Genomic DNA, 13447 nt, shown 5'->3' with positions numbered 1-13447 from the left:
AGGACCCGGCGGGCGTGGGCTGCGGCGGGGCCTGGGCGGCCGGAGCAGCGCGGACCCCGGCTCTCGGCTCCCGGCGCCATGTGAGGGGGCTCGGGGGCCGCGGGGGGCCGGGCGCTCCCCGGGGGAGGTGAGCGGGCGCCGCGCAGAGGCGGGCAGCGGGAGGGGGGGCTCTGCCTGCGCCCCGGGGCGAGGGCAGGGAGTCGCCAGGGATGGGGAAGATGCGGGGCCTCGGGGCTCCTCCAGACCCGCTCGCTCTCGGCGGTGGCGCCTGGAGGTACCGGTCCTCGCGCCCTAGGGCTGCCGCGGGGTTCGCGGGGCCCCTGCCACTGACTACCCCATTAGAGCTCGGGGACCTGCCGCCGTCCTGCCTCCCTCCTCGTCCCAGCTGGCGCTAGGGCTCCGGACCCCCCAGAGTGCGGAAATCGGGGGGCTTAGCGCAAGAGGGGGCGCAGAGAGTGAGTCGTCCCCCACTGGTGGACCCACGGGCTCAGCGCCCTCCCCCATCTAGACGTTAGGAGCCCCCTCCCCCTCCTCCCCGGAGCCCTTCTCTCGAGCGGCTTGTGGGGGCTTCTCGACCCTGCAGGAGGATCCCACCTCCCCCAGCCCCCCGGCCGAAAGAGGCAAAGCCCCCAAACAGGGGGCAGGGTGTGGCCCCCACCCTTAGCCCACGACTGAGCCCTCTTCCTGAACGACCAGCCTCGGGGCTGAGGCCACGCTCCTGGCCCGGTGCTCTGGGCTGCCGCCTCTCCAGCCTTAGCAAGTTGCTCCCCAGCAGGCCTGCTCCCTGGTGCTGGGCCAGGTGCTGGGCACACACTTGGTGGCCTCTGGCCCCTTCCAGCTCGAGGAGATCCTGGAAGGAGATCCTGGCAGGCTCAGCCCCGGGCTGCTCCCTGCAAACAAGCTGTAAACAAGGCTCCCCAGCAGACTCTGGGCAGCTGTGCAAGGAGCTTGGCCTCTCTGAACCTCACTCTCCTTATCTGTGAAATGGGAAGTAAGAGCCCTTCCTTTGCAGCGTGGCCAGGAGGATTGGGTGAGTGCGTGATGCATAGTGTGGCTCCCAGCACGCCTTCCTCGATATTAGAGGGAAGTGGCTAAGCCAGGTGTCCAACAAGGGGCAGCATTTAAGCTGAAGGTGAGGCAGGCCTTCAACAATGAATACCCACAAGACTCACAGCTACTGTCAGGCACTGACCCAGCACTTGCAAGCTCCTTGCTTCCCTTGCCGCAGCTGCTTGAATCCTTTCAACAACCCCGTAAGTCACCTACTCTTATTATTCATTCCCATTTCAGAGATGAGGAAACTGAGGCTCAGAGAGGTCACATGGCTTGCCCGAGGCCCCTCAGCCAGTAAGTGGTGGAACCGGGATTCGCACTGGCACCTGAGATGCTGTATGACCAGGACCTTCCCAGAGCAGGAGTGTGACGGGGCTGACCAGGGGGTCGGTGGTCCTGGCTGAGGTCACTGCTCGGGCAAAGGTGGGAAAGTATTGGGTCGGCCTGGGAACTGGAGTGCTCTGGTGTGTCTGGAGCTTGGGGCATCCGAAGGAAAGGGTAGCGAGAGGGGAGGCTGGACCGAGATGGCCTGGACTGCCAGCCAGAGGGTCGGTGCTCATAAGCGCGACCCTGGGATTCTGGACACCCGTCTTGCTCCCCAAAGGGCTGTAAGGCCTAGGACAAGCTGCTTTTCTCTTCTAATGAGCCTCAGTTTCCTGATCTGTGTGGCAGGCACTGTACCCAGTGAGAGTCCCCAGTGCGCCCTGACTGGCCCTCCGGCCTGGGGGAAATCTGAAATCTGAAACCCGGCTTGGGAGGAGGGGGGCTTCCGCGGAGAAGGGGGTGGGGCTGGGCAGTGGGCGGAGTCATGGCCCAACCAATCAGGAGCGGCATGGGGGGGGGCGCCTCCTTTGGCCTGTCGTGCCGTGGCTATTCCTGGTGGCTGTGTAGGAGTAAACAGCCGCCAGGTCAAGGGGTGGGGATAGTGGCGGGGCCGGGAGGCCCCTGGAGGGGAGGACAGAGCTGGGGAGCCCTGGGCCTCCGTTTCTCTTCTGCACACTCTCCCTCCCTTAGTGCCTTTTGGCCTTGAATCTGCTGGAGGTGGCTGGATGCAAGTACTTACTCCCTTTTGACAGGTGGGGAAATTGAGGTCGGAAAGGAGCTAGGGCCTGTGAGGAGGTCCCCTCGCAGCTGCAGCTGCTAAGGGCCGACTGGGGCAGGAAGGAAGGGCTGTTACTTGAGGCTCCCCACCTACCCTCTGAGGGTGCGGCTGTGGTTATAGCGGATTGTCCAGTCTGTGCCCTTAACTCCTAAGGGCTTGTTGTTAATTAACGAAGTCATTCAGCGAACCTCCTGCACCCACCTCCACGCCTTTGGAGGCACAGTGGAGAATGTGAGTGAGGATCTGTGCCGGCTGCACGCTCGGAGAGCTCTCAGCCCAGCCGTGAGGGGACACACAGAGGAAGTTCCTGGTCTACCCTAGGCTTGGACGCTGAGAGGGCATGAGCAGGGTCCAAGAGGGCAGGGTATTCGAGACAGAGGGACAGTTGATGCAACTTCTGGAGGGCTGCCTGTGCAGAGGAGTTTGGGGACCTATAAGGAATAGTGCTTTATTCCAAGCCCACAGGGACCTAAGTCAGAGTAGGAATATACAGTGGGGCTCTTGCTGCGTGGGGGGGCAAGCCCCCCAGCTTGGGAGCCAGCTTTAGGCCCTCCAGCTGCCTAGGAGAGCTAATGAGTGGGAAGGTCCCTGCTCAGGAAGCAGAGTGGGAGAGAGAAAGAGAGAGCAAGGAGAGAGGTCAGGCTCTGCACCACCAGGCTGTGTGACCTGAAGGCAGGTTCCTGCCCTTTCCAGGCCTCAGTGTCTCTCTCTGCAAAATGCATATGACCCTGAGCCTTGAAGTCATGGGTGGGTAGGACAGCTGGCGGGGTGGGGAGGGTGTAGCCTTTGACCAGCTGTGGCCATAACCCTCTCTGTGGCTTGCAGGTGTGACCCCACATCCCTGCCCCCTGGGCCACCTGCAGGACGCCGGCCCCTGCCCCTCAGCAGACGCCGGAGAGAGATGAGTAGCAGCAAAGTAAGTCCCCCTTCATTTCTCGTCCCCATCTCGGCCTTTTATTTACCCAGTGAAATGGGCTCCTTTGGATCTGTGCCCCAGACCCAGACAACCACCAGTGCCTCTTCCCGGCCAGGAAGTGCCTGATGCCCTGGAGGCCCTGGCTGGAGCTCTGCCGTGGCCACTGATCTCTGTGGCTTTGGGCAAGCTCCTACCTCTCTCTGGGCCCATATCCACCTGTGTCTTCCTAGGTTTGACTGGTCCATCTGTGGTAAAGGAGTGGCCCATGTGATGGACACAGCACTGGGATGTGCTGGACGGAGGGTACTGCTCTGAGCAGTGGTCAGAGTCAAAGATGACGGAATGTTGTTTGCGTCACTCTGAGGCTGTCAGAATGATCGATTCGTTCCTGCTTTCCTGAGCACCTACTATGCGCCTGGCCTTGCACACGCCTTTCCTGGGATCCACTCCAGCGAAGCTTTGGAAGAAAGAGCCTGAGGGTTGGGGGTGGTGTGGTGTGGACGTACCAGTGTGGGTCCAACTGAGAGAAAGCACACAGTAATTTGAACAGGGAAAGTTTAACATAAAGAATCATTAGCTACAGCCGGGCATTGGAGTCACGAGGGATGGGCATTCTGAGAAATACAGGAATAGCCAGTACAAGGAACAGCCACCACCGGCAGGGCCGAGACCCAGGCCTTGCTGGAGAGGGCACAGCTCTGGCCCACCGGGTGGCAGAGAACTCACTGTGGCGGTCTGCTGGTGGAAGTCGTCACAAAACCACTCCCTGGGCTACGGGGAAGGCTGCTCACAGGAGACGACTCCCAGGAGGCACTCAGAGCTCATACAAAACTGCTCCGGGGAAGCTCATGGTCTCTGGGTGTTGTGTGTGGTTGAGTGTATTACACCCGCTGAGCTCTAGAGAGGCTGTGATCATAGAAGGGGCCAGAGACACTCTGCTCCCAAAGTGCCTGAAGGCACGTACAGGAGGAAGCTGCTGGCCACATGTGCTGTGGAAGCCATGTGCTCTGGGGTAGCAAAGGCACCGGGACCAGGCGTCAAAGCCACCAGAAGCAGGAAGCCAACTCCTTTTCTCCTGCATTGCCTCTCCAGCATCCTTTCCTGACAAAGCTTCATCTGCGTTTAGCTGCCAAGGACGTGCATCTAAGGGCCCAGGTCCATTTGCACAGGCAGGCAAAAAGGGTGAACTTGGAGCTGAGAAGCAATACGTGAATAACCAGCACAGAGGGGCGGTTAGCGCAAGGAGCCAGGATTTCCAGGCCTTGCCTAGCTGTGCCGACCGTGGGCAGATGAATCCCAAGGGACACTTTGGATATCGCTTTCCTGCCCTGGCAGTGACAATGCGTCCCACTTTGTCCCATGCATCCCACTTCCTGACCAGATCCGTCCCCTCCAGCTTTCATGAATGATAAACATGACATTGGATTACTGTTTGGGGAAGACCTGGCTCCCCTCCTTTGAATGTCCCACCTGTCTCCAGGCATCCTTCCAGCTGTAGCTGGAGGGGTCCTTCTGACACCCACATCCAGTCCGATCCAGCAAGCCTTCTTTGAGAACCTTCCGTGCTTCTGTGCTCTGGGAGCTGGGATACGGTGGCCATGGAGGCCATCTCGGTCCCAGCCCGCGGAGCTCATGGCCTCACTGGGGGGACTGCAGTTTGAACAGTGTGACCGGCGCTGTGATAGGGGGTACTCGGGGGCCAGACGAGGTGGTATCTGAGCTGGTCTGGAACGAAGAGCGGGAGTGAGCCAGGTGTGGTGGGTGGCAAGGATGAGGCGGGGGCCTGCCGGGCGGCTGGGCGCTCACCAGCCTCTCCCCTCTCCAGGAGCAGCGGTCAGCAGTGTTCGTGATCCTCTTTGCCCTCATCACCATCCTCATCCTCTACAGCTCCAACAGTGCCAATGAGGTCTTCCATTATGGCTCCCTGCGAGGCCGCACCCGCAGGCCTGTCAACCTCAAGAAATGGAGCATCAGCGACGGCTACGTCCCAATTCTTGGCAACAAGGTAGCATGACCACCTCGGGTCGCTCCCTGAGACCGGGCTGGCGGCTGGTCTTTCCCATTGCCCACCGTCACTGTTCCCTCCTCCTCCTCCTCCTCCTCCTCCTCCTCCTCCTCCTCCTCTGTCTGCCTTCTAAAGGAAAGGGGGGCCCCAGGAGTCAAGACCATAGCTTCCAGTGCCTTCAGCCCCTTGTTTGTTTGTTTTTTATTGTTTTCTAAATGTTTATTTATTTCAGTGGGGGGAGGGGCAGAGAGAGAGGGAGACACAGAATCGGAAGCAGGCTCCAGGCTCTGAGCAATCAGCACAGAGCCTGATGCGGGGCTCGAACTCACGAACCGCGAGATCGTGACCTGAGCTGAAGTCGGACGTGTAACCGACTGAGACACCCAGGCGCCCCATTCGGCCCCTTGTTTGCTGTGTGATGTTGCACAAGTGCCCTGTCTCTCTCTGGGCCTCAGTTGTCTTCAGGGTTCCATTTTTAGTGCTGATATCCTACTGCCTCCTGAGTCAGAATTCCTAAGGAGAGATGTCTCTGGTTTTCACGGATCTCCGTCTCTGCTGGGTAGTCCACACAGGGTTTGAGAGCAGAAGGCTCAAGTATTTGACAACACAAAAACAGTCCTAATAATGGCTGCCCTTTGTCAGTTCCCCGCTGTGTGCCGGGCACTGTGATTAGCAGTAATGAGCATACCAACCCTGTAAGGTCAGCATTGTTATTCGCCTTGAAGAGATGGGGAAACCGAGACTCAGGGAGGCAAAGTCACTTGTCCAAGTCCACACAGCAAGGGAGGGGAGGAGCCAGGGTATTTTTTTGCCCCAACCCCTGGGGAGTTGTAGCTGTAGAGAGAAGCCAGAAATCATTCCTGGGGCTTCTGTTTGCCTTGGGTAGCCGTGAAACGCAGGTTGTATTTCTGGGGTTCACCCCATAATCCTCTGAGCCCTAGATGTTTCTGGGAGGCCAAATAGATAATCATTGGCCTGGAATATGAACTCCGCCTCCCAGGAGAAGGTGGTCTCCCAATCCCTGCCTGCCTCCTTCCCCTCCCTCAAACCCCACCCCCCCAGGGGTACCTAGGCAGCTCAGTTGGTTAAGTGGCTAACTTGGGCTCTGTCACAGTTCCTGAGTTCGAGCCCCACATCGGGCTCTCTGCTGTCAGTACGGAGCTGGGTTTGGATTTTCTGTCCCCATCTCTCTCTGCCCCTCCCCATCCCCCCCTCTCAAACATAAACATTAAAAAAAAATTAAAAACAACAACGACCCCCTCCTAAATCCCTCAGGGTCTTTGCACACGTGGTGTGTGGAGAGCCTGAACCAGGGGCTCTGAATGCACCCTTGCTGGGAAAGGGCCCATTGGCAGGTGTTCAGAGATAGATTAACACCTAACTGAGACCCTAAGAATCCTTGAAAGAGAAACAAATGATGGGACCAGGGAGAAAGTGGAACAGCCTGAGTGTGGGTGGCACCAGCCTGACAGGGGAAGCCAGTAGAGCTCGGGAAGCCTGGAAAAGCCATCCGTTGAGGTCCACGGGAGGTGTTGTTAGATCTTGGGGCGAGGGCTCAGAGCAGACTGCCTGGAGGAGGTGGCGCCTGAGCTCACACTTAGAGGGCGAACAGGAATTCCATGGGCAGAAAACAGGCCCCGGAGAACACGTGGTTCCAACTCATTCACCGGTGGGGGAAACAGAGGCCCAGACGGGCTTCCACACTCTTTCCTTTTCGACAGGTGGTGTCTTACGTGTGGATGGTGTGGAGATGTCATGGGTGCCCTGGGGAGGTTGCCCTCTTAGGAGAACTGGACCAAGCCCGGGGCTCTGTGGCCATATCGACCTGGGTTCATACCCCAGCGCTGCACTCCTCTGCTGGGTGACTTTGGGGACATCCCTGCATAACTGTCCTGTCCTCCTGTTCCTTCACTCGGCTCCGGACAAGTGGCCGCCTTTGGCTTCTCAACACACGGTGGCCATTCCCACTTCAGCACCTCTGGTCTTGCTGTTCCCCCGCCTCAATTATTTTCCTATGTGGTTCCTCTTCATCCTCCTGGTCTCGGCTCCGACAGGCCCCCACTGGATGATCTTTCTAGAGGAGCCCCTGCTCCTGTCCCTCCTGATCCCTTGCCTCTGTTGTATTGTCTTCGTGGTACGTTTTGCTCACCACCTGGCATCATTTGATCTTTTACGTGTTCTCTGCCTAACTGTGCCTCTTGAAGGCAGGACGGGGCTCTTTTCCTCATAGCTCTGTCCCTGGTATTTAGCCATTAGCCAGCTTGCTGGAAGTGTTTGTTGAATGCCGAGCGAACAGCCTTCAGCTTCCCTGTTTTTAAAATGGCCAAAATAATTCCTGCCTCCTGGAGGCCTGGATGTACAGAGCCTAGGGCCTGGCACGGAATGGTCGTGATGGTGTTGACTTTCCTTGCTGCCTCCCCCCAGACGCTGCCCTCCCGGTGCCACCAGTGTGTGATTGTCACCAGCTCTAGCCACCTACTGGGAACCAAGCTGGGCCCTGAGATCGAGCGAGCCGAGTGCACAATCCGCATGAACGACGCGCCCACCACAGGCTACTCAGCCGACGTAGGCAACAAGACCACATTCCGTGTGGTAGCCCATTCCAGCGTATTCCGTGTGCTGCGGAGGCCCCAGGAATTCGTCAACCGGACCCCCGAAACTGCGTTCATCTTTTGGGGCCCCCCAAACAAGATGCAGAAGCCCCAGGGCAGCCTTGTGCGTGTCATCCAGCGGGCAGGCCTGGTGTTCCCCAACATGGAGGCCTATGCCGTCTCTCCCGGCCGCATGCGCCAATTTGACGACCTCTTCCGGGGTGAGACGGGCAAGGACAGGTACCAGCCTCCTGCCTGCCCCCTCCGGCCGGCCCTGTGCTCCCCATCAGCATTCTCTGCCCAGAGGGCCTGTTGTTCCCGGCATGCACTACTCTGAGGGTGTGGTCACTTCCTGCTGCTCTCTGCTCAGGTTTTCCTAGGGGATTTTCATTGTGTCCAGCCCTTAGCATGAGTCACTTCCAACGTGCTCTGCGTGGTCTCGTCTCCCCAGGAAGGCTTCCCAGCCTGCATTGCTCTGAGGGAACAGGGCTCCTAGCATGCTCTGCTCCCCGTAGTCTGCCTCTGGAAGGTATTGACTGTACCCAGCATGTCTTGCTTTAGGCACACGGTTGCTCCCAGCATACTCTATCCTAAGGATACATCTTTCCCAGCATGTCCTTCTCTGGCTAATCTCCCCAGAAAAGCTAGGCCGATGCTATCCAGTAGAAATATAATGCAAGCTGTATGTGTAATTTATACTTTTGTAGTAGCCCAATTAACCCAATACATCCAACATATAGACCCTGTGCTTATTTTGTTTGACTTATCCCTAAATATTTATTTTTATTTTTTTTACATTTATTTATTTTTGAGAGAGAGGGAAAGACAGAGCGTGAGCAGGGGAGGGGCAGAGAGAGAGGGAGACACAGAATCCAAAGCAGGCTCCAGGCTCTGAGCTGTCAGCACAGAGCCCGACGCGGGGCTCGAACTCACGGACCGTGAGATCATGACCTGAGCCAAAGTCAGAAGTTCAGCTGACTGAGCTACCCAGGCAGCCCCTGATTTATCCCTAAATATTTAAAATTTGAGGGTGCTATTGTAAATTGTATTTAAAATTTTGGGGGGTTCCCAACTGTTCATTGCTAGTAGATAGAAATACAGTTGGTTTTTGTGGGTTGACCTTATATCCTGTAATCCTGCTAAATTTCCTTATTGGTTCTGGGAAATTTTTCTAGGTTCTTTGGGATTTTCCATATACGTGATCATGTTGTAAGGACAATTTCCAATATGTATGCATCTTATTTCTTTTTCTTGCCTTATTGCACTGGCTAGGACTGACAATACAAGGTCAAATTGTATTGGAAGTGGTGAGAGTAGACATCTTGCCTTGGTCCCGGTCTTGGTGGGAAAGCATTCAGTCCTTCATCATTGAATATGATGTTAGCTATAGAGTTTTTAGCTGCTCTTTATCAGGTTGAAAAATTTCTCTTTTCTAACTAATTTGCTAAGAGTTTTTATCATTATTGGATATTGAGTTTTATCAAGTGTTTTTATGCATCAATTAATATGATCATGTGGTTTTTAAGACTATTACTATGGTGGATTATACCAATTGATTTTTGAATATTGAATCAGACTTGCATTTCTGGAATAAACTCCACTTGGCTGTGGTGTATTATTCTTTTTTATATACTGCTGAATATGACTTGCTAATATCTTGTTCAGATTTTTGTGTCTGTATCCATGAGAGATCTTGATCTGTAGTTTTGTTTGGTTTTTGTACTGTTTTTGTATGGTTTTGGTAGTATGGGTAATGCTGGCCTCTGAAAATGTATAGAATTGGTGTTATTTCTTCTTTATTTTATTTTATTAAAAAAATTTTTTTAATGTTTATTTTTGAGAGAGAGAGAGAGAGAGAGAGATAGACAGACAGACAGACAACACAAGCAGGGGAAGGGCAGAGAGAGAGGGAGACACAGAATCTGAAGCAGCTCCAGGCTCTGAGCTGTCAGCACAGAGCCTGACGCAGGGCTCGAACCCTCAGACTGCGAGATCATGACCTGAGCCAAAGTCGGACACTGAACCGACTGAGCCACCCAGGCACCCCGGTGTTACTTCTTCTTTAAATATTTCGTAGAATTTGCCAAACTCTCTGGGTCTGGAGAGTTCTTTTTCAGAAGGTTTTGAACAATGAATTCAATTTCTTAATAGTCACAGACACTTAGGTTAATCTGTTTCATCTTGGCTGTGTTTCAGTAGTTTCTGATTTTCAAGGAATTGGTCCATTTCATTGAAGTTGTGAAATTTACGTATGTGCTTGTTTGTGGTTTTCTTATTGTCCTCATGTCTACAGGATCTGCGATGATGTCCTCTGTTTTATTCTCGATACTGGTAGCTTGTATCTTTGCTTTTTCCTGGTCAGTCTTGTGAGAGGTTTATTTTCTTTCCAAACTTTCCAAAGAACCACCTTCAATCAAATATATCCAAACTATTTTCGGTTCAACATATGATCAGTATCAAAAACTACCAGTGACATTTTCTGTGTTCTTTCTCTCATACTAAAAAAATCCCAGGCATATTTTACACCGACAGCACATTTCAACCACACATCGTGTGCCCACATGTGGCTACTGGCTGCCGTAGTGGACAGCGAAGGCTCCAGGTCCTTGGCTACCTCCCATGCCTTGCTGTGAACCCGTGGTCACTCTCAGCATGACCTTCTCTGATTAGTCTCCCTTTAGGCGTTTGCTCCTAGCGTGGGCACAGCTGTTCCTAGCAAGTTCCATCAAGCAAGGCCATGAGTCTAGTGAGCTCATGGTCACTTGCAACCTGCCCTGCTGTGACCAGTCTCCCCGGGAGTCTATTCCCAGCGTGCCCTGTTCCTTCAAAGGCGCTCTCTCCACACCCCTCATCTCTGCCCAGACAAGTCCTCTGCCAGCATGCACGTGTTCCCACAGTGGGGCTGGGCTGCGGGGCGGGGGAGGGGGGGGTGGTCACTGAAGTTGGGGGAGGGCCCTGATGGCGGGAGGAGTTCTGGGAAACCCCAGGTGGGTTGACCGTTCCTCCCTGCCTGCCTGACCCCTCATCATGCCCCCTCTCTGCCCACAGGGAAAAGTCCCATTCGTGGTTGAGCACCGGATGGTTCACCATGGTGATTGCAGTGGAGTTGTGTGACCACGTGCACGTCTATGGCATGGTCCCCCCTGACTACTGCAGGTGAGCCCCCCGCCCCAAACAACGCCCAGTCACTAGCTGCAGCTTGGAACCCAGAAACATTGGCTGGGGGTGCCTAAGCAGTCTTAGGATATTCAGACTGCTCTGCAGAGATCTAAGCTCCTTGGGGCTAGCTGCCTCGGGGGCCTCTCCCCAGCTCAACCATAGTCCAGATTTTGTATATTAATAGTCACTATTATTGAGATGACCACATGAAAAGCCCATGTACCAAGCGTGGCTCCATTCATTATCTCGTGTACTCCTCACGGTGACCCACATGGATAGTTGCATTACTCTTTCTGTTTCATAGATGAGAAAAACTGAGGAAGATGTTTTGTGAGTGGCCTAAGGCCCCACAAACAGGAAGCAGTGGGGCCAGGCTCCGGAGCCCATATTTCTTACCACTACCCTACACTGCCTCCCTCTTCAGGAAAGGAAACGTTTGGATCATATTAAAAAAAAAAAAAAAAAAGTTGGATGGTCATAAAAAAACTACTCCCCCCAACCACTTTACAGAAGAGGGGAAAACGGCGGCGCGGGGGGGGGCCGGGCACACCCCCCCCCCCCCCCCCCCGCCGAAATCCTATAGCAAGTCAGGGGCTGGAAAGGGCGAGGGCTGTGCCGGTGCCTGCCCTGCCCTTACAGCCACTCTCTGCTCTGCCCCAGCCAGCGGCCCCGTCTGCAACGCATGCCCTACCACTACTATGAGCCCAAGGGACCGGATGAGTGTGTCACCTACATCCAGAATGAGCACAGCCGCAAGGGCAACCACCACCGCTTCATCACGGAGAAGAGGGTCTTCTCGTCCTGGGCCCAGCTGTATGGAATCACTTTCTCTCACCCCTCGTGGACCTAGGCCGCCCTGCCTGTGGACCCCTCCTAAGGGACACAGGAGAGGCCTGTCTCCTGCCAGCCACTCAACCAAGGGCCGTCTCCTGGCCAATCAAGGCTGGTCGGAGCGTCTTCTGGCCAATCAGGGCCTTGTCGGGGGTAGTATCCTCTGGCCAGCCAAGGCCCGGGGGTATCTCTTGACCAATCAGGGATTTGAGCTTCTATGTGGTTAATCAGGGGTGTTGGGGGTATTTCTCGTCCAGTCAGGGTCTGAGCATAGTCAATCAGGGTATTTCTGAAGTTATCTGAGGCTAAGGACATGTGCTTTCCCATGAGTCCTTGGTCCAGAGCCCCAGGATGGACCTCCAGTCACTCCCTGTGGCTGGGACGGTGAGGTCCTGTCCTGAGGAGCTGGGAACTTTGTGTTGCTCCCTCACTTCCCAGAGCCAGAAAGAGAAGCTGCATGGGAGTGGGGCTGTCTGGAGGGCAGGCCAGACCATTTGGGGGGTGGTGGGGGATCCTAGAGGTGGGAGCCAGCATCCGGGTCTTGGCTCTGCCCTGAGTGGCTTTGGACAAAACCCTTGCCCCCTCTCTGGTCGCCCTTCTGCCCGTGTCGGGTTCTAACGTGGAGTCTGAGACCCCCTCCCACTTTCCCCTTTGACCTCCTTGGGTCTGTCCTCCCTGAGACTGGACCCCTCCAGCCACCACCTTTGGCTGGGGGGCTCAGCTCCCTGGGGGACTGGGGTTCCCTTCCTCACCTCCTTCTGGAAACTTAAGGGTATTTTTGCGCAAACTCCCACAGAGTTTGGGGGGAATCTAACAGGAAAGGGATAAACCTTCAGCTGTTTTCTTAGTCCGTCCACTCAGCTGCCATTAGTTTGGCTCTTAAAGAGCCAGGCTCCCTTTTCTGCCATCCAGCAGTGAAGGTTTCTACCTATTGGAGGAGACTTTGGGGCTGAGGAGGGGGGAATCCCAGCCGAACTGGGGTTTCACGTAGCCCCTTGGCAGCTGCTGCAGTTGTCCAAGGGCCTCCCCTCCGCTGGGCCTGGGAGGGCTCTAGGGGGCCAGGAGCTGTGTTGCCTGAGTTCTGTCCCCTCACTCTACATCAGGCACTTTATTGCTGGACCTCAGTGGGGTGGGTCCGCCCCTGCTCTTCCGGAGCCTGGAAGGGAAGCCTGGAGGGCTTCCTGGAGGAGGCTGTGGAGTGGGAGGGGTCAGAGGGAGAAGGAAGAGGCCAGCAGCAAGCCTTTGCACATTGGGGTGGGGGCTGGGGACCGGCAACCACCCCAGACTTGGTTTTGTAACGATTTGTACAGAATAAATGCACCTAAGCTCTGGTTCCGTTTCCTGTGTCTCTCAGATCCAGCTTGGCTCCCTCTGGCCTGGCTGTGGGCTTCCTCGGGACAGTGCCCACACCCTCCAGCCAGCCTGGAAGTTCATACACAGGATGGCCAGCTCCTTCAACCGGCCAGCGAGTCGTGCGTTTTGCAGCTTGGGTGGAGACCTGGCAGCCCCGGAGGCGTGCGGGGTTCCTGGAACCAAGCCCACCTGGCTTTTCCAGTCCCTCCTCTCCCTTCCTGTGTGACCTCAGGCACATCACTTCCCCTCTCAGAGCCCTGGCTCCCTCATGGGTGCGACAGGTCCGGACACTGCCCTTGAGGTTCTATGGAGGGGAGGGGCCGTGTGGCAGTTCTGTCCTAGACAGGCCGTGGAGGGTGGTAAGGACGACGAGACAATGACACAGGGCGCTCTGAAGAGGTGATGTGCTTCCCTTCCCTTCCCTTGGAGGCCTGAAG

General features: G+C 55.7%; 1 protein-coding gene across 10 annotated transcripts in view; it reads left to right on the top strand.

Annotated features, from left to right (window-relative positions):
* The window catches only part of ST6GALNAC6 (ST6 N-acetylgalactosaminide alpha-2,6-sialyltransferase 6), a 17363-nt gene extending 4375 nt beyond the window's left edge, over positions 1-12988 (top strand). The window contains exons 1-7 of one of the 10 annotated variants that reach the window (XM_040482419.1): positions 7-127; positions 1291-1347; positions 2981-3071; positions 4897-5076; positions 7501-7907; positions 10716-10823; positions 11487-12988. In XM_040482419.1, coding sequence (XP_040338353.1) covers positions 1322-1347; positions 2981-3071; positions 4897-5076; positions 7501-7907; positions 10716-10823; positions 11487-11676 — 1002 coding nt within the window. In that variant the 5' untranslated portion in view covers positions 7-127; positions 1291-1321 and the 3' untranslated portion in view covers positions 11677-12988. The other 9 variants (XM_040482422.1, XM_040482429.1, XM_040482421.1 and 6 more) reach the window with 9 other exon arrangements.
* Positions 12989-13447: the final 459 nt, after the last annotated feature.

This window comes from Herpailurus yagouaroundi, unplaced genomic scaffold, assembly GCF_014898765.1.
Source record: "Herpailurus yagouaroundi ecotype Mexico unplaced genomic scaffold, PumYag 160, whole genome shotgun sequence".
NCBI lineage: Eukaryota > Metazoa > Chordata > Mammalia > Carnivora > Felidae > Herpailurus > Herpailurus yagouaroundi.
This window is presented reverse-complemented; position numbering and strand designations above follow the sequence as displayed.